General features: G+C 51.1%; 1 protein-coding gene across 2 annotated transcripts; it reads right to left on the reverse strand.

Moving 5' to 3' along the window:
- Positions 1–681: 681 nt before the first annotated feature.
- Positions 682–8,373, reverse strand: CD74 (CD74 molecule). Of its 2 annotated transcripts, XM_067305053.1 has the most exons (9): positions 8,248–8,373; positions 5,684–5,859; positions 5,335–5,426; positions 5,179–5,241; positions 4,827–4,922; positions 4,486–4,576; positions 3,204–3,392; positions 2,320–2,394; positions 682–1,853 (listed from the first exon to the last, which is right to left on the reverse strand). In XM_067305053.1, exons 1-9 carry the CDS (start codon positions 8,322–8,324, stop codon positions 1,843–1,845), a joined length of 870 nt encoding a protein of 289 aa, XP_067161154.1. In that variant the 5' UTR covers positions 8,325–8,373; the 3' UTR covers positions 682–1,842. The 2 variants fall into 2 exon arrangements, with proteins under 2 accessions (XP_067161154.1, XP_067161155.1); XM_067305054.1 differs by lacking the exon at positions 3,204–3,392 and having other exon boundaries at positions 8,248–8,371.
- Positions 8,374–20,006: the final 11,633 nt, after the last annotated feature.

The raw sequence follows: 20,006 nt of genomic DNA on the forward strand, positions 1-20,006 counted from the left end.
CAGCACATCAAGATACAAGGTCCAGTGGCTGTTGTGGAGCTGGAGGTGAGAGTGGGGTGAAGGAGGGTGGTCTGGGGCAGGGACTGTAAGCTAGAGAGCAGAGGATTAAAATCCTCCTACTGGGAGGCCTTGGGTTTCAGCAGGCCTGAAGCTCCTGGAGAGGGGGACCAGAGCACAGATCTTTGCCTGGAGCCCCAGTGCTCGAGCTAAGCAGGCCCTGGCATGTTTGGGGCTGCACAGAGCAGGGAGCCTTAAATGCCAGCCCTGGTGTTGGAGCTCAAGCATGAGGCAAGATCAGAACCACTGTCAGTGTTGGCCCCAGGGCTTTGTAGCGAGCCAAAGCCACAGGGGTGTTCTCACCCCGCCACTTGGAGATGCAACCCCTGTGCACCTGCCACCATGACTGGGTGGTCCTTCAGCTCCACCAGCCTCCATGGCAGGGGGAAAGATGCTTTTCCTCCATAAGGTGAGAATGCTTGGTACCCTCAGTCCCCACCTGCGTGATGGGAGAGAGCAGCAGCAGCTTGCCCCCAACATCCTCTTGCAGTGTCCCTGTGGCCACTCCGGCAGCACCATGCACCCCTGCCACCTGTGCACCTTCCCTCACTGTGCAAGCATGAGTGAAAACAGGCACAGGAACAAGGCACAGATGCCTGAACAGTATCTGATTAGAAGCAGCTCTCTGGAGGGAGTATATTTTATTTATTTTTTTTCCTGTGAGGTTTTATTTATTTTTTTTAAGATGGGATAGCTGCAAAATGATTGCATCTCTTGCCCTGCCAGAATTGCTACAAGGCTTTCTTATTCAAAAGTTTATTTGAAATGATTTGCTTGTGAGCCCATTTATAAAGGAAAGATATGTTCAAAAAAATTAAAAACCCTCTATCTCCAGCATTAGTTCCTGTTTTGGCTAGTACCCACTACTTGGCTGGTCTCAGAGCTGAAGGGAAAAGCTGCAGGTGAGCATCTATCCCTACAAAACTTAAGTTTACAAAAAAAAATAGGAAAGATGCTTCAGTAGTCTAACATCTAGTAGTCACACATGACTCCAACCTACAGGGTTCAGTTAAGAAGCTTGTGGAAGCTTGTCCATTTTGCTGCTGTCTTTTAATGTTCATTCAGTACAACAAAGCATTAGCGGCTCATTCTTCAGCATGGGTGATCCCTACGCTTGCCTGGGCCCTGTTGCTGTTTGCCTGTGGCCAGGGTGCTGGAAATTGCTACAGGACTGGTTGCGAGTGGGAAAGCTGTTCTCACCAACAGCATCTTCCTGAAGAGCTCCTGAAGAGGAGAGGCATTCTGGGGTCTGGGGCAGAGTCCTGCTTATGAACCTTGGAGAGGGCAGAGAAGGCACTTTGTGGAGAAACTGCTGGGGGAGTCACCAAACGCAGAGGAGTCAGTGGGACTCCCTAGTGCAGAGCTAACAAGCCCCACAGTGGGACCCCACTGGGCTCCCCTCAAACAATACTGCCCAGGAGCTCCTTACTCAGCAGCTCATACCTGATTAGCAAAAGGGGGAAACTATGGGTCTGATGCAGTTGAAATAATAATTTTCCAGCCTGCTCTACCAGACATACCTGTAAGGGAACATTTTGTATCTAGCAAAGGGGATGCTCCTACTATTGTGCTAACACAGGGCAGGAGACAGCCTGCAAACAACATACGATCAACCCACTTTCATGCCTTGCAGTAGGGGAAGAGAATTAACGCCTGGGCAGAAGTGCTCAGGATTACCTGCTATTAATAGTCTTTGGGAGAGCAATATAAAAGCACAAATGAAATAGAGCAAAAACGTGAGTGGGGATGCCGAAGATGGGACAAGGTATCTGCAGGCATCCTCTTCTACTTGTTTCCTTTGAGGAAAAGAGAGAAGGAAATTAGTAAGATGGCTCCAGGCCCAGCACACAGGACATGGGTTTCAGCAGGAGCTGCCCTGTTCCCTGTGGCTGCAGCTGCCAGGCACTGCTGCCACTCAGGGCGCATGAAGGAGACCATGCATGCTTCCTGGCCTCGCTACGCAGCACCAGCAAGGCTTCTCCCTGCTGCTCCTTGGCTGGACCCAGCCCAGGGCTGGTTCTGTATCGCAGCACACAGCACATGTCCTGGTCACTGCATGGACCTGGCAACCCCAGTCTTGCCACTGGTGATACTGCTGATGCAGGGACGCTTGGAGGGGTTGGACCTGTATTGCACCCCCTCTGCCCCCAAAGACCCATGGGTTTCCTCCCAGCCCACTGAGCTAACACCACCCTGCCCTGGGTCCAGGTGACTGACTTGGAGGTGGCCACCCTGCCACCGTGACTGTCCTGAGCCACTCACCTTTCTCAGCATCCAGCTTGAGAAAATCCACCCCGGAAAAGATCATCTCCTCTGGCTCCATGGTTCTGGGCACAGCTGCAGAGGACACAAAGTACTTCGGCATTGGGACAACAAAGGCATGCTGCCCTGTGCCACCCTCTCTGCTGCTGCCATGCTGGTGGCCTGTATTGCTGCTACTGCGGTCACTGCAAAGGGCCCTTCTGCCCTTCGAGGATTCCCTTGCCAGCACGGCCAAGCCATGAAGCACAGCTCAAGCTCAGCCGAACGCTGACATGGTGGAATCGAGTGCGTGCCAAGGGGCAGGTTGAGCAATGCAGTGGAAGAGGAAAGCAAGGACTCTCTTGAATGTTTTCCCCTGCCTGTAAAAGCAGGGGCCTTTCTACTCTGTTTTGAGGGGCTTCATTGGGACTTCAGATAACCTCAGACCTCAAACCAGAGATGGGAGGGGCAGGACTCAGGGCCTTAGCTCCAGCTGCAACTAGGCAAGGGCTAAAACCCCCGTTCCTATGTTTTTCAGGGTCCCCTTCAGAGAGTGGCTGTAACACAATGGCACTGCATGGTGTGGTGGTGCTGAAGGGGCAGGGAAGGGCCAGCCCCCATGGCATGTCCTCAGGGTGGGCCCCACAGGCACAAAGGTGGCAGGTTGCTGCTGCCTCTGGGAACCTCTTCCTTTGCTGGCCACCTGTGCCACCTCACCCTGGGGCACCTAGGCTCTCCCTAATGGGGCACTGCCTGATCCTGCAATGCACTGAGCAGCTCAAGTGGTGCTGGGCACCCTCTCAGCTCCTGGCTGGTTCTGCTCCTTACTGAGCTCAAGAGAAACCAGGGACCGTGATTGGAGGTGCTGCTTGTTCCTCTCCTCCTTCCCCACCCTGGTGACCTACCAGGGCAATCCAGCTTTTCCCGAGTCTCAGTGCCCTCAATCCTGGTGCCATTTTTGTAGGAGCACCAGCAGTAGCCTGTGCTGGCATCGCACTGCTTGGGAAGGTAGTCTCCATTCTCATCGCACTGGGGGCGGAAGCGACCCAGATGGACACCACCAAAACTGGCCTCCACCTGGCACTTAGTTTGCACTAGGGCAATAAAAACAAACAGAATACACCATGAGCACCTCGGGCCATCTACTGCCCAGGAGCCTTACAGCATCGCTCAGCCCAGAGGATGGTCCTGCCAACAACTGGCCAAAGGATGCATCACCCAACAGGGTTTCGGAAACGCTGGGCCAGCCCCTTGACGCTACACCAGCAGGGAAGCAACTGGAAAATGCTTGTTTTGGAAACAAACAAAATCCTAACTTCATTGGAACAGCTGCCTTATTGGGATTTCTCCTGGGAAAACCCATTTACCCTAATGATAGCAAACAGTAACGACTCTACTTAATGGAGACCACATCAACATGAATTTTGTTAAGTGGGGTTGGTCGGACCAGGGCTAGGGAACCAATTGATGTGAAGTTCTGGGCACTGAGCTTTTATCCAGAAGCAGCTAAATAAAATTTAAAAGGAGGAAGAACAAACCCCACCCCAGGGATTTTTTTTTTTTTTTTTAAAAGCTCTCCCTCTAACCAAAGATAGAGGATTTGAAGTGGTGGTCTGTTTTTCCAGATGTTCACTCTTTTCCAACACTTCTGTATCTGCTCGCAGATAACAGGCAGCACCTCCATGGCTGGCCCTTTCTGGGACCGTGGGTTTTCCTTCAGGAAGTCCTGGTTGACCTCAGCCTCAGTCCAACAAACAAACAGCTCCTCTACAAAGCCCCAAGGGCTGTTCCTTTCCCTATGAGTTTGGCTTTATTGGTGCAGATCAGAGGCACCAAAGGCGCTGAAGACCAGCACTGCTGTCAGCCTTGCTGTTAAGGCTGGCATTTCAATACCTCTGCAAAAGTGGAAATCCTGACAGCTGGGGAGAGCAGTTGCCTGAACTCCTCTCTCCAGCCCAGCAGTGCCCCAGATGCTGCCCTGGACCCATGCCCTGCCCTAACAGCTCCAGATGGAGGCTCCTGGCTGGACACCAGGAGGTCCTTCCAGGAAGGAAGAGGTTCCTAGCTGCTGGGCCAGAGCCTCAGTTGCCTCTGGGGTGCTCTCGTGCTGTACCCTCTTGGGATGCAATTGTTACTGAAGGGTTAGTCCTAACCCTCCCTTAATTTAGTAGCCCCCATCTGTGATACCTTTCTCCGCTGGGATCGCCTTCTTCTCATCTTTCTGGGGGGTTTTGGCCAGTTCAAACAGCAGCCACTTGTGCATCCAGGATTCAAAGGACTGCAAGAAGGGGAAACAGCACAAGGTAATCAGGAGAAAGGAGCGTGCACGATGAGGACGCGTACCCTGCTGCAAGCTCCAGCTCAGAGCAGCGACAGCCACGTGCACGTCCCCTCCCTTGGGGTGGGAGAAATGCAAGCCTGGCACAATAAGGGTTTTGCATTTCCAGGTGCAGACACACCAGTCCATCCCAAGGGAAAAGCAGGGTGCTTCTGAAAGGGGCAGGGCAGGACAGCAGCCACACACCGACCTTCCAATCTGCATCAGTCATTGACTTCTTCAGGCGCTTCAGGTTGTCCATCAGGTTGTCCTTCAGCTCTGGGAACATTTTCTTTGGGTCTGCTTGCTGCAGAGGTGACCACCAGAGCGAGACAGGGCAAAGAAAGAAGGAGGGATGGGATGAAGCTCTCATCAACCAGAGTGATATTACAGGAGTCCAGGAGCTCCCACCAGCTCTGAGACCCCAAGGGTGCAGGAGGGGAACCCCCAGTGATGCCCATCCAGCCAAGGGACAGCTCAAAGCATGGGGTCCCACTGCCTTCGGCAGCACAGAGGGTAGCTGTGGGGTGCCTGCACACCAGAGGACACAATGAGAACCTTACCAGCAGCAGGTGTTTGACTTGGTCCTCCGTTTTGTTGCTGAGGGGCCCCATGGCCTCCATAGGCTAAAGAAAATTCAAATGGGAAGAGTCAGTCCAAGGCCTGGCAGCAGGCCATGAGGCAGCAGCCAGTGCAAGGCAGGGGTGGGCACCTCTTACCATCCCTTCCGAAGAGGGGGCAAGCGGCAGGTTCCTCATGACCAGGGGCATGTTCACCATGGCCATCCGCATCTTGTTCATTGGCTTGGCACCTGCCGAGAAAGAAGCAACGGGAGGGGGATCAAGAAAAGGGACCATCCCCCTCTCCCCCAACCCTCTCCTGCACAGTCATGTTCTGCAAGACAACTCCACCGGGGGAAGGTCCCCAACAGCCCTGGGGAGCTGCCACTGCCCAGAAAGCCAGGCCCGCTCCTAGGTATCTCCCTCTGCTGCCCGTGGTTTTGGTGGTCAAGCAAGACCTGCTGCATTTCCCTGGCCACCTCCCACCACCACCACGTGAGCTACTGACTTGGGGGCAGCTTCCTCTGCAGCGACTCCAGCTGCAGGGTCTGTGAGGTCTTGGTCAGCTTGTTGATCTGCCCGCTCTGCTGGTAGACAAAGTAGACGGTCACGGCCTGGCTGGCGATCAGCAGGGCCACCAGGATGGACAGCGCAGAGAAGGCGGCTTTGCGGCCAAACGCAGATCTGCAAGACATGAGGGAGGGAGCTCAGGCCCCACTCTGGTCTCCTGGAAGCTGGAAATGTTCACTAAACTCTGCCGTAAGGGTGCTGAGGCAGAGATGTGGGAACTGCGTTCCCGGTGCTTCGCCCAACCTTTACGTCAATAACCCAAGCACGGGGATTTCCAATTAACACCCCGAGGAGGTGGCGCCACAGGCTGTAGGAAACACACTTGTACTCTTCAATCTCTGCCCCACGAAATCCTCACGCTAGCCTATGGACCACCCTAAATAACCTCTGTCAACTCTGCAGCCAAACAAAGGCACTTTTTAAGCACCACCAGCTCCGGCAGGCCAGTGGGGGAGCAGGCGCTGGCTGCCGGCAGCATGCAGAAGTGAAATTTCAGTGTTAAGGTTACTTCTGCACATTCAGGGGAACTGAAACCTGCTTGGCGTAGGTGGGACACGCACAGAGGGGGCAGCCAGAAGCGCATGGGCACAGGAGCACGGCAGCGGCCACAGGCTGAGTGCCAGCGTGCTGCAAGGGGGTTTCAGGACACGTCACACGGCTGTGGGGACAACAGCCCAGCTGGGGCACCCCCTTCTGCTGGAGCCCCTCAGCACAGGGTGCAACCAGCTGGGAAAGACCGTGGGTCCCCACAGGCAGAGGACATATCCCAAGGGATGCCGGCTTGTACGTACTTTTAAAAAGTAAAGAGAAGGCACATGAACAAGGCACCCCACTGCCATCCAAAGCAAAACTCATGCAAAAGAGGTCCCGCGGCTACATAAGGGTGAAGCAGGTACCTGGCCAGCAACACACACAGGTGCCAAGGCAGACTTGGCACTTCTTCGCATGCCGCCGGCAGCGGCAAGGTCCCAAGCACACGAGTGGGGCTGGCCACGCAGGCGCTGGCAGGTCTTTGACCTGAGCCTGCTGGCAGCGAGACTACAAATTGCAAACAGGTGCCGAAGAAATGCAAACAGAGGAAGGAAGCACCAGGCTCTCAGGAGCCAAATTCAACCTGGCAGGGGTGGGGGAACAGATCGGTTCGCTTGGGAGGGGCCTACGCAGCTCCACAGGTGGCAGCAGCAGCACTTGGCAGTGGCTCAGGAGCACCTGATGCCAGAGCAATGGGAAAATCCTTACGGTCCCCTCCTACTCCCTGTCCGTGCAGTCTGACTCCCTTTCTCTTGCTCTTTTCTTCTGTGCAAGGATTTTTTTTGAGCAGTGTGTCCTATGGGCTCATTCGATTTGCCTGTTCTATTAATCAGAACTGATAGATGCTTTTTTCCTCCAGAAAATAAGAGAGTTAAAAATAGCACTTTGGGGCAGATTCTCTGACGCGCTTTCAAGCTCTCTGCCCTGGCAGAGCGGTCTCAGAAGCCGCCTTTCCCCAGGGAAGCGGCAGGAAAGGCAGCGCCCAGAGGAGCCTCGGGCTGGCTCCGCCGCTGCAGGATCCAGCCTTGCCGCCGGCTCGTCTGCCCGGCTACTCCTGATGTCAGCAGTTCCCAGGCGCCTGATTGGCTGGGGTGCTTGTCCCTCCCCTCCCCCCCAGGGTGGAGGAAGGTGGCTGGGAGATAAGAGATGACCCTGGGAGATAGGGGATGACCGGGAATGGGGAGCAGCCCTACATCGCCGGGGGTCCCCGTGTCCATGCCATGCCCACGGCCACCCCATGGCCACCCCTGTGCTCTGCAGCTACGCCATGTCCCCTCGGCCCCATAGCCACACCGAGCCCCCTTTGACCCAACTGGACCGCATCTGGCTGCGCAGCCACGCCAAGCCCTCCTTGGCCCAACTTGCCTCCTTCCACCCCATAGCCACGCCATGCTCTGCTCAGCCCAACTGTGCCCCATGCAGCCCCATAGGCACGCCGTGCACCCCTTGGCCCAACCATGCCCCATTCGGCCCAACCTGCCCCCTTCCACCCCATAGACCTACCGTGCGCCCCTTGGCCCAGCCGGGCCCCATTCGGCCCAACCTGCCCCCTTCCACCCCATAGACCTACCGTGCGCCCCTTGGCCCAACCATGCCCCATTCGGCCCAACCTGCCCCCTTCCACCCCATAGACCTACCGTGCGCCCCTTGGCCCAGCCGGGCCCCATTCGGCCCAACCTGCCCCCTTCCACCCCATAGACCTACCGTGCGCCCCTTGGCCCAACCATGCCCCATTCGGCCCAACCTGCCCCCTTCCACCCCATAGACCTACCGTGCGCCCCTTGGCCCAGCCAGGCCCCATTCGGCCCAACCTGCCCCCTTCCACCCCATAGACCTACCGTGCGCCCCTTGGCCCAACCATGCCCCATTTGGCCCAACCTGCCCCCTTCCACCCCACAGCCACGACGTGTCCCCCTTGGCCCAGCTGTGCCCCACGTGGCCCCACAACCACACACGTGCCTCCCCCCGCACCTCTGGGGCTCGGCGACGCGCACCACGGCGCTGCCGCGGTCGGAGGTGGAGATCAGGTCCCGCTGGTCCTCGGCCATGGCTCCGCCGTGCCCGCACCGCCGCCGCCGCCGGGGAAATGGGCACCGGGGCCGCCGCGCCGGGAAATACCCCGGCCCCACCGCCCCGGGGCGCCAGGGAAAAGCCCCATTGGCTGCCGCGGGCCGCGTCGCCTGTTGCCAGGCAGACCTCCGCGCGCCAGGTCTCCGCTCCGCTGATGGCGCGCGTTCTGCCCCGGCGCCGCGGCCCCGGGCGGCCCGAGGGCCGCGGGCGAGGGGCTCGGTGCCCCGCGCGGGGGTGGCATGCGGGAGGCGGCAGGCGGCAGGGTGCGCTCCCGTACGCCGCGCAGGACCCCCCGTGCAAAGGCCTGTTCCCCGCTTGCCTTTGGTGCCAGGGAAAAGCTGCTTTATTTTTATTTTATTTTATTTTTTGTGTGCAAACGTGCTGCGCTTCAAGAGGCCCCCATCTCGAGGGCTTCGGGGTCACCCTCGGGCTGGAAAATCCACATGTTGCTGCGGCGTGTTTCACCAGCACGAAGGGGTAACACTTAAAGGACTGTCAAGTGTTTTCAGGCCCTCTTGGGCACTTATCGCTTGCCATGGCCAGGGTTGGGGCCCCAAGCGCGTCAGGCAGCCCTGCCTCCACCTCGAAAAAACGAGAGGAGAAGCAGCCCCAAGAGGCAGCCGTCCGGGTTTTGCTAAGCAGTGGTGGGAGAAATGCAGCTGGGGCTCCCCGCAGGGCTGGGTGCCCCACGCTCGGGTTGCCCCCTCGCCTCCCTCACGGGGTGCCACCAGGGTCCCCCCACTGCCCGGCGCGCAGAGGAGCCTGGCGCTGCCGTCTCCAGCGTTGGGACCCAGCGTGACCTTGGTCACAGTTCAGCCAGAAGCAATAGTCTGGGTGTGACATTAAAAACCACCTGCCCGGGCATTTGCTGGCGTCACTGGTTACTAGGCAAAGCTCCGCGCTCACGGCTCGCAGCCCATAAAGTTTTAACTCGGGAGCTGGAACGAGCGCAGGAAGACTTCTTTAACTGTTACATGAGTTTTGCTAGCTCAGCTCTAGAGCTCTTTAGCTGGCAAGGATTGAGCTGCAAAGCTGGCGGCAGCTCCAGCACGCAGCCCGGCTGCTCCCTCCCCAGCTTGCGCTCACCCTGGGGGAACAGGGGTGCCAAGGCTGGGAGCCATATGCCTGGAAAGCCCTTCAAGGTGTCCTCACCCAGCTGGCATAAATCAGGCAATGATTCCTGCTGAGTTAAATATAATGAGCCCAGCTCTGGTTTTGGGTGCAGCCTTATCCTGATCTGCCTAGATCAATCCCAGAGGCAGCACAGCAATGCCGGAGCGCTCTCCATCCCCTGCCCATTTTGTCCTCAGGGAGCCCCATTCCCCTGCTATGCTTGTCAGCCAGGCTGGGACCTGAAATTCCCCAAGCCGCGGGGATGGAGATGAGGTGACCTGGTCCAGGCTCACTCCCAGCACTTGGGTCTTGCCCTGCCAAATCTATACAGACTGGCTCATCCTCCCGGATGCACCTGGAAGTGCCACCACCGCCCCATGGCCAGGCAAACCTCCGCGTTTGCTCTGCCCAGCCCTGGGTGTCGAGGCTGCGCCTGGCACGGAGACCTTCCTGGGTGCCCACTCCCCACGTTTTCCTGTATGAATGATCTCCCCCAGACCAGGCGAGGAGCACGCCTTCACCGAGGGTAGCTGGGGAGCCCCCATGCTAGTCCCCAGCCTGCAGGTCATATGTATTTGCAGCCTTTTACTTCTAAAACAGCCGTTTGAGCTGGCGCTACAGAAACACCTCGCTTCTCTTACCTAACCTCAGTATTGAGTTTTTTCCAGGCATCCAGTCAGCTGAGAAATCAGGTTTAAGGAAAAATGAAAAAGCATTTACGGAGACTCAGGCAGAATCCCTCGGGAGCTGCTGTTTCTGGAGGAGATGCCAGTCCAGCCTGGCCCGTGCTCAGGCTCCTCAGGCCGGCTCCTGCCTGGAGCCTGCCCTGGGAGCGCTGGCGGAGGGGAGCGGCACGCCTGGCACGGCGGGAGGCATGGGCCCAGCGCTGCACACCCAGACCAGCACGACTGGAGCGACGCACCGGGGAAGCCCTGGGGATGCCCAGAACCATCTGCGTGAGCAAGACCACCTGCTGCAGGTGTCCACGGACGATGTGGATATCTGTTAGCCTTTTCCCACGTGCAGCTGCACCTCCGCGTCCCCGCTCCGCCCCTGAGCACTGGAGATCTGCGGAGCGCATCCTGCCCGGGTCTTGCTCCCGTGGACAGCGTGTGCGGCGCGTTCAGGCTGGCCCCGCACCGCGTCGCAGCACGGCGTCAACACGCAAGCGAGGAACCGTGGTGGTGCGGAGACGTCCCCGCTCGGCCCCGGGGGGGACAGAGCTTCGCAGCTGCCGCACTCCGAGCTCGGCTGCAAACGCCCGTCCCCGCCAGCACCCTGCCTTGCGGGCAGCCCCAGAGGCTATTTTGAAGACAAGTCACTTCTCATGGATGCATGGTCGCAGCTGACCTCTCCGAGCAGGCGGCTGGAAAGGACCCCCAGAGCCCAGCGAGAGCCAGGCACGTTTCCGTGACTGACCTCAGTCCGAAAGGGGAACTACGGAAAGTCTTAATAGGAACTCAGCAAATGAAACCGACAGTGATTTATCTGGAAATGTGTCCAATTCTGCAAATTTGGCTATGGGGGCAGGGGGAGAAGACTCATGCTCATCCCTACACGAGCCGAAGGAGGCAGCAGGGCTGCTCCTATGTGGGGGTCACCCCCGTAATCAAGCCCAGCTCAGGGATTTTCACCACAGAATCAACTGTTTGCTCTGGATTCAGACATCTCTTTTCTATCAACTTTTCCAGTACATCACACTACACCTTTCAGCACAGGGCAGTGACGTTTGATGCGTTTTAGGTCTGTAAATCAGTTTTCCAAAGAAGTTTTCCTTTCATAGCAGCTTTCAGCCCTCCTTTTTCCCAGCTGTTTCTTCCACCTCCTCAGGGTAGTACTTGGACCCAGACGGCTGGGGTGGAAACCAAGTCCCTGCACCTCTGCAGCACACGCAAGGGCTCCAGCTGGGGTCTCGGAGGGCCTGTTCCTCTGAAGAAGCAGAAACAGAGCCTTCCCCCTCATGGCCCTGTTCAGAGGCATCCATAAATTGGCCCCAAATGTATGTTCATCACCACACTGTTGCCCCCCAGGCTTCAGATGCGCAGGAGTCAGGACAGGCACATTTTGTCCTACCCATGAAACTCTTGATAATATGGTAAATCTTGATTATAGGAGGCTGGGGAACTGGCTGTCTTTTTGAGGGGGAACCGAACCACCTTAATATCTGAGAGAAGGAGTACAGTCTTAGGGAGACTTCGTTCAGACTTGCCTGTTACACGGAGACCTTGACCCAAGCAGACAGAGCTATTATTTCAGGCGTGGAGTTGGAAATAACCCTGCGGGCATCCACGTGATGTCATTTGTTACCAAGCAAAGCCTCCGTTTCGCAGTCCTCAGCCCACAGTTCCCAGTGCGCAGCTGAAGAAACACGTATTTCTCGCTGCCTGCAACACGACGTCCTATTCTGCAGGATGGGATCAGCTCTCCTCGAGGGGCTCTGCTGCAAAGCGATTGCAGAGCAAATCCAAGTATAACCACAAAGCCACAAGATTTACCAGCAGATCCGTTCCCACCTTGTGCCTTACACCATTCGCCCATTCTCAGCAAGCCCAGAAATAGACTTTGCTTGATGATTCCAGGACAAAACTCAAACTTCCTTTTTTTGCAGGACAGAGGCAAGGAGTTTGGTTCAGACCTTTCCCTACTGCTAAGGCAGAGTCTGCTGCAGAGTGATGTCCCACTTCGTGACAGGGCAGCAAAGCACCAGCTGCCACCAGGCAGCTATCTGGGGCACATAGAACTGTGTTGCCGTGATTTATTTTTCGATCTTACCCTCAGGCAGTGCGCGTTTGGGTTTCATCATGCTGCGGGTATTGCTCTTGCAACAAAACCCAAACCCTGCAGCGACACACCACAGCTAAAGTTGCTTTGGACAGCTTGGAGCAAGGGTTCCTCTCCCTCTGTGGGGACACACAAGGACACGGGGGTCAGCGGCGGGGAGCGCAGGGCTGGGGCTGGGATGCTGCACCCCAAGCAGCTCAGGAGCACCGCTGTGCCCTCTGGCAGGGCAGGTCTTTCTTCAGGGGAGGGTTAGGTTAAACAGCACCAACCTTTCACTGCCAGCCATGCACACCCACCACCCACACATCCTTCCTCCGTTGCATCAGTACGGCCAAGTGCAAACTCATCCAGCTGGGGAGGAATCACCACTGTTGCGGTGGGTTATTTTTGCAGGCCAGTGGATCGCTCCCGTGGCTGCACGAGACCAGACAGCCGACTTTGAAGGGCAGCAGGAAGAGGCAGCAAACGTGAAACTCTTCGTTAACCGAGCGTTTGAGAGAAAGGGCGCCCATGATGAGGCACAGAGGGCAGCAGTTTCCCCGAATTCGCTCAGCAGAGCAGGCAGAGAGCCCAGATGCCCTGTGCTGAGCAGTCACCCACTTCCTCATGTGTGCCGTCAAGCAGGCTTTGGCCAAAATCCCACCGAGGCCCAGAACTACGTCCGTGCTAGCCATCCAGGCAAGCCTCTCTCTCTGGAAGGCCCAGGTGATCTTCCCCTCCACCTCCCACCTACCCGGCCCCCGGGGCGCACGCTGTGTAGCCCCCTCTGAAAAGGGAACTGTCTGGCTGCCCTGTTTCTATTCCTCATTCGCCATTTCCGCCCTGGGGGGTTTCACGCCGATGCAATGCAGGGGGTCGTTCCAAAGAAGTCAGTTCAGCAGAAAACCAAAAGCAGTGTTGCTGTTAACGGCGCGGCGAGCCCACACGGCGCGGCTGGCGGGGCAGGAATGCCCTGCAGGGCAGCAGTGACGCAAGGACCGTGCAGCGGATGCGGCTGAACCTCGAGCCCTGGTGGGGACCTTCAGCCTCTCTGCATCTCGGGTGAGCCAGCGTGTCAGCTAAGACTGATTTACTGTAAGAACTTACAATTTAAGACATAAGAAGAGGTCTCCCGCCGAGCTATTTATCTGTAGCTAGAAGGGTGAAGGACCTGCGTCCTCTGACAGTAGACATGATAGAGGCAAAATGGCATCATTTAAGGAAGGAAGGAAGAATAAACACAGAAGTCTTTTCAACACTTGAAAGAACAGCCTAAGCTACACAAGTGCTTTGACAGTAAGAGGCTCTCATATACAAGGCAGTCTTAAATTAGACGAAGTGTACGTGAGAGCTCTTATTAATTAGAATACAAATATGAGTAACGTAAACAGATGCTAAGCACTTTTTCCTGTTATTTTACATACTGTGACTGATCAGGAAGCTGAGCTCGATTACCCGCTCAGGCTGCCTTTAGAGTTTGTATGGTTCTGGGCTACCTCACAGAATGAGCTTCTATGCCCAGAAATTCTCCTTTGACATTAACTGAGCACTTAAACTCTCAAAAGTTAGTCTGAAAGATAAGCCAGTTTTAAATGTCGTTCAGAAGGCTATACGGATCATGGGTCCTGCCCTGGGTAAATGTCTTCCTTGCAATATTCAGGAACTTGATTGCATGCTCTTTGTAATGTACTGCTAATACTTAGTGGCAATGTTATTAGTAGACATGAAGTGGCTTAAAATATTAATGGGTTTAGCACCCTTTCACTTTCCCAAACCTGACTGATGTGATTTTAGTCACTTTTTAAGAGAAAGCTATTTTGTGATGCAGGCAAGGGACTTAATCCTTCCTGTGCGAGAGACTGTAATTAGAATCCTCTTACTTCAGTCCTAAGCATAGGCTGCTTTAAAAAATATTATTGTTGCATGCTTCCCCATGTAATACTCTCTGAGTCTCTGTGGGTCAGCCAGTAGAGGGAAACATCACATTCCCAAATCCACACTACTTCACACGGTTACTGTAATTCACCATTACAAGCCTGAACCTTTCATGATTCTGCTCAGAAAATGCTTTCCTAATTAAGCCTTTTTAAAGCCATCACTCATTTACATGGGACAACATAGGTGCTGAAACTATTGAAAAATGCTGCAGTTCTCTCATCAAGTGATGTTTTATGTTGGAGCCTGTTAAAATACTACTGCATGAGGAAGGAGCGATGACATCCAGTGCTTTTCTGTTTTCATCTTAAACTTGGAATTTGGAAGTTTAAGGCATGCACATTCTTTTAAAATATATTGAAGCCGCAAATTCTGTTCAGAAATTGCTTGGAGGTAAGATTTAGTAGATTGTGTCCCATGATATATGTGTTTTCTAATGCAATAGACAATAGCAACCTTAAACACTGCCTAGGCGGCTACAATACTGCTTTTCTAGGATTTGTGAAAATCGTTTCTATTCCTAGCATTTTGATTTTGGTTTGTTACTGTCTTCTTCAGGAGGCCAAATCTTTTAAGCACATTCCCCATATACTGTCATATCAGTAAAGCCAAGAGATTCGATGCACCTCTGTGCCTAAGTTCCAAATTAATAATAATCACTTGTCACATTATCAAGTTAGAAGATTCCAAGCCCTATGTAGTTTCATACATCATTAGAGCTTTAACCTGAACCTGAAATTTTTATTAGGCAATCAACACACGTCATAGAAAAATACTTCTAGCAAAGATTACAACATGCCAGGTCTCAGCTCGTTCAAGCTCACTTAATGGATTGGTAGGAAGTTTACACACACACACACTGCATTATTTTTATGCTAAGGGAGGCATGACTACTTATGTCTTGTTTTCATTATGATGAGAAGTGGGGACAAAAAAATCAGCCTAATGTGTTTTCATAGCAACACCTAGGCAGCTCACCAACTGTTCAATAGCAAGTAATATCTTAATATTAAATTGGTCATGTATGAGGCATAAAAAAGCTGCTGAAAGTGCCAGTTATTTACGAGGATGACAGAAAGCCAGAATACTGAGTAAGTTAAGATCTGCTTATATTAAAAGTGACCATGTATATCTTAACCAAACATAATCAAACATGATGTTTTACTTTGTTTTATGGTCTTATTGCAAACAAACTCATACTTTCTTGCACAGTGATAATATAAACAAACTTCTTACAGCTAAACTAGCAAGGAAAGCTAGTTGAAGATGCCCACAGAGAAGTCGTTGAAAAAATCTTGTGTGTAGTGTGCGGACACAGGAAAGTGCTTCTATTTGAAGCCATGGACACAAATCTGAATTCCCTTCTAGCAGAGGACAGCACTTTGTTATGTAATAACTATCCAATTTTAAAAATCAAGCGTGAAATGAGCTCAAAATTGCATTGAGCAGGCCAACTATTTCCACTGTGTGTTCTCTTCAGTCATTCTAGAATCACTAGAGTAGACTTAATTTTTTTTTGTTACATTTAGTGAGAAAATATATTAGAGTAATACTTGAGTTCTCATGCAGTCATACCTGCTTTTATGTCTTGAGGAAATCATTACAGCCCAACGAGAGCATGGATTTGAATAGCAGTACACTGTTTGAATTAGATACCTTCTGAAAGATGACCCTGGCCTGAGATAAAGTGACTACCCTCTGATTATATAATTGAGTGAATGTGTTGACTGGGAAAGTAGATCTATTTTGGACATGCTCTACACAAATTCTGTATAAAACTTAAGTGAAATAGAGTCTCTCTCCAAGAAGATAGAGTCTCTCGAGGCGGAGTGAGTGAGTGGACAGCCAGGTGTATCAGTTCTTGCTATCTTCTTCCAAGGGAAGAACAAGACTGTAATCGGGGCAAGGCTTCATCCATAATGTAAAAGAATAATCTTGTTAAATTTTCCTGGCTTTAGTTTAGAATGTGCAATTTGTTCAGCTGAGGCTAGCAATCTCTTTAGGTACTTGGAAAGTAACCTTGCTTGTGCCTCATCCCAGTTCTCTTTACTGTACAGATAAGATTAAGGGAGTCTTTGGGACTTCTGTAAGAAAATCCTTGGTTTTTGTACAAGTGTGAAATTGTCACTGCGTTTCTACAGAAAGCATGTGAAGAGTTTGGTATGGAGATTTTTTTGGTTCAGCTTCACAACTTATGATTCACCAAGTTACAATTAAGTTAGGTAGATGAATCAAAATCACTTCTTCAATTTGCTACATAAAATTCATCAAAGAACTCTCATAGTGTGCTGATGGCAGTATGTCTCTTTTCCATAACTTAATTTATTTCACTACATCAAGTACAGTACTGAACAGGACTTTGTGGGAGAGGGTGTGCAGCTATGTATAACGGAATATACATTTTTAGTACCTGGCAAAGAAGCTAAACTTAAGTAAGTCGTTGGGAAGAAGGCTAGGGGGCTGATTTTCAGCTGATGATAGACTTAAAATGGCTCCAGATCAGAGGGAGCTGACAGCTAAAATCGTTTTGGAGAAAGGGAGCTTCCAGGTGAAGGCAGCAGAGGTCTTTTGGTTCCCTTCCCCCTCTATCCGAAATTAAGGGGTGGGCAGTGGTGCTGGGCCCATGGGAGCAAAGGGGCTTCTTCCATAGGCAGGGTCACTATTTTTTAAGGAGTGGAGCCGGATTTGATAGCTAGCATTTATTCCCTGATTGACAGGAAGTAAGACCAGGCTGCAGAGAGAGAATTTGTGCTAGAAATGGTTTTCTATAAGACAGTTCTTAGGTCGAAGTTTATGCATGCACACAAAAAATGTGGAGGCAGTCTGTATTAGAACTCCTGATTCAATATTTTTTGCTTTGGGTCATTTTGAGAGTCTCTCAGGTTTAATATAATATGTTGAGCTTGACAGACTGTGCAATCAGAATTTAGTGCCGGTCTTTATCCTGATAATGTATAAACTGGAAGGTTTTTCTGGGATTTAATGTCCTAGTTTGAGCACCTTGACACATCACTGCTGCTGAAAGAAGTGGGTTCATCTTTTTTCCCACATCATTTTGTTCTGGCACAGGGACTGGAGGTAGGAATGAGTGTTTAGTGGTTTTGTTGTTGTTTTTGTTTACAAGGAAGTGGTTGGGGAAAACAGAACAGTTACTGAAATTGTAAGTGATTTTTAGTGATAGAATGTATAAAACGTAGACTATTGTTTTGAAACAATAGGTAACTGCCTTTTTTCTTTTTTTTTTAATAGAATATTCAAATAAAATCTTTGGCAGATGATGTGGTGAGGTCTTCATGACATCTTGTTTTGTAATGGTAACCCCGCACTGTATGCTGTTTGACTCCAAGTGCTGTGAACAATGTGACGTGTTCTTACAAGGATATTAAGAATTAGACTTCAGAAAATTTTTGAGTTTCTATACTTAAAGAACTTCATTTGTAACTTCAGTTAAAGAAAAGTAATGATCTCAATCTGGAGAAGCTTCTTTAACTGCAGAAATATTTGAGTAAACACTGTAGATATGTTCAAACTGTTAGGAATGTTATTTCTTTTTTTTGACAGTAAAGGATCTGCAGTTGTTTTTCAAAGTCAGTTGCTAAATGATTCAAATGGAACTATTTTGGCTAATAACCATGTACTGTATGTCAAACAACAAGTCTGTATTCAGTAGCACTAACTTGATAATTTTGAATACTTTGAAACTTGTTGCCAAGTATTTTTTGTAAACTGTACACTATTTAATTGTTTCAAAATTGATTGTAGTGAAATTACTGACTTTGGCTTTCTAGACGTGATAGTTAAGCTATGCTGGCTACTCACTGGCTATCTAGTTAATCATCACTTGTCTGTCTGAGATGAAGAAATTGTATAGAGTAACCATGTCTAAGCTTCATTTATGGCTTGAAAGTGATCTTGCCATCACAATCTGATTAAACAAATTTGTTTTTAATAAGGCATACTTGAAACAGATTATAGTGAAATTGATCTTAAATGCCCTTTTTAATGATTGCCAAGAGAGTATTTTAATATAAGTGAAAAAAATTGCATTTGATATATATTGGATAAGTTTGGGTACCGCCTTTACAGCATTATATAATATCCTCAAAGACCTGCAGCTCTTCATGTTAAGGAGAGCTTGACATTATCTTTGTGGTACCGTATTTATTCACTACAAGGACCGTTAGGGAGTAGTGTGAGAAGATCAACTCAAGATCTTGAAAAGAATTTGACATAATTGGTATACTTTTGAGCCTGAAAGATAGTTACATACTTGTCACGAATCTACCTGAAATGATGTCTTTCTATGAAATGTAATCTCTGTATGTAAAAATATTTTTGCTTACAGTACAGTTTCTGAGTTTTAATGCTGCTGCTTGTATTAACTTTAAGAACAGTTTGTATTACTGCCATGCAATTGAGTTAACATATCTGCTTTCCTGCGTTTCTACTTGTACGGGCTTATTTTTAAATGGATAGCTTTGCAGCGTGACAGAATAACAAGCTTTAGAAAATCAGGAGTGAAAAGAGAGAAACCTCTCAGTCAACATCCCATCGACTCTCAAGCCTCTGTCAGTGAACTCCAGTTGCCCAGCCGCTCGTTGCTGAACGTTGCATGAACTTACCAGAAAAAGAAGTTATGGATCTCTTTGAAAAAAATGATGGTAAGATGATATGCCAAACCATTTTGAGATTTTCATTTGTTTTCATATTAGTGCTTATTATGTAGTAATAATTTTCAGCTGTTGTAGTTTTGGCAGTACTATGTTGGTGGTGTGGGGCAGGGGGAGCATAGCATAGGCCTCTCTGATCGACCTGTCTGAACTGTTACGTGAACAATTGAGTAACTGATACAAAGAATATGTGCTAATAGTCCATACATTTAAATTACTTCAATTGCTTCTGCAGACAAACCAGGCAAAAAGCCAAAAAATAAAAATTTCGAGCTGTTGAGTGTTGATTACTCCATTAAGATAACCTGTAGACACCTCAGTTGTGGTAGTTAGTGCTGCTGAAGGATAGTTTTTACCAGTCTTATGTTACTTCCTTTGGAAAATAGTCATTTCCATTAATAAAATCCTACTGCAGAGAAAGCTAAATTTTTGTATGGTTCTTAGGTTCATTTATCAAGGCTTGATACCATTCACAAATGTGCTTTTCTATTAGTAACACAGAAACGAGCTTTTGAACTAGAAATGGATTACTTCCATCAGGCACAATGATGTTTATATGTGAAGTATAAGGAGATGTGATCTTCTGAGGATTGTTAGAAACACTCTCTCTCACCCAGTGACCTCCACCTCTTCACATCCCCGGGGCAAAAGCCACGGCTCTTGGCACTTACCACAAAGGTTCCCTTTGGTTTTTCCAGCATGCCCTCTCCTTTGCTTGTTCTGCTAGAAGCTGTGCGGACTGCCCTGGATCGCTGCCCCAGGAGCACCTCGGGGTGGCCCTTCCCTTCTCGGAGCTGCCCGGGACCCCACCGAGAGCACCAGAGCAAGCTATGGGGAAACTGAGGCACGGGGTGGGGACACCTCAGGTAGTGGTGGGAGGGAGTGTGACGTCTCTGACCTAACCTTATGCTGCCTTTAGCTTCACCCCTCATATGTGCATGAGGACAAGGGGTCTCGGCCGCCCGTCAGGACGCCCCTCCTGCCGTCGCTTTCGCAGTCCCTTGCCAAAGACACGTTCGCGTAGCGGTGAGATCCTAGCACACGCAACGAAATGGAGGACTCCCTGCCGCAGGATGTCGTGGGGACCAAAAGCATCCGTGGGTTCAGAGGGGAGCTAGGGGATTCACCGCAGAATGGGCCAGTGGCAGCCCGAAACGACGCCGGCTCCAAGGTGCCTGGGGA

Source organism: Apteryx mantelli, chromosome 14 (genome assembly GCF_036417845.1).
Source record: "Apteryx mantelli isolate bAptMan1 chromosome 14, bAptMan1.hap1, whole genome shotgun sequence".
Classification (NCBI taxonomy): domain Eukaryota; kingdom Metazoa; phylum Chordata; class Aves; order Apterygiformes; family Apterygidae; genus Apteryx; species Apteryx mantelli.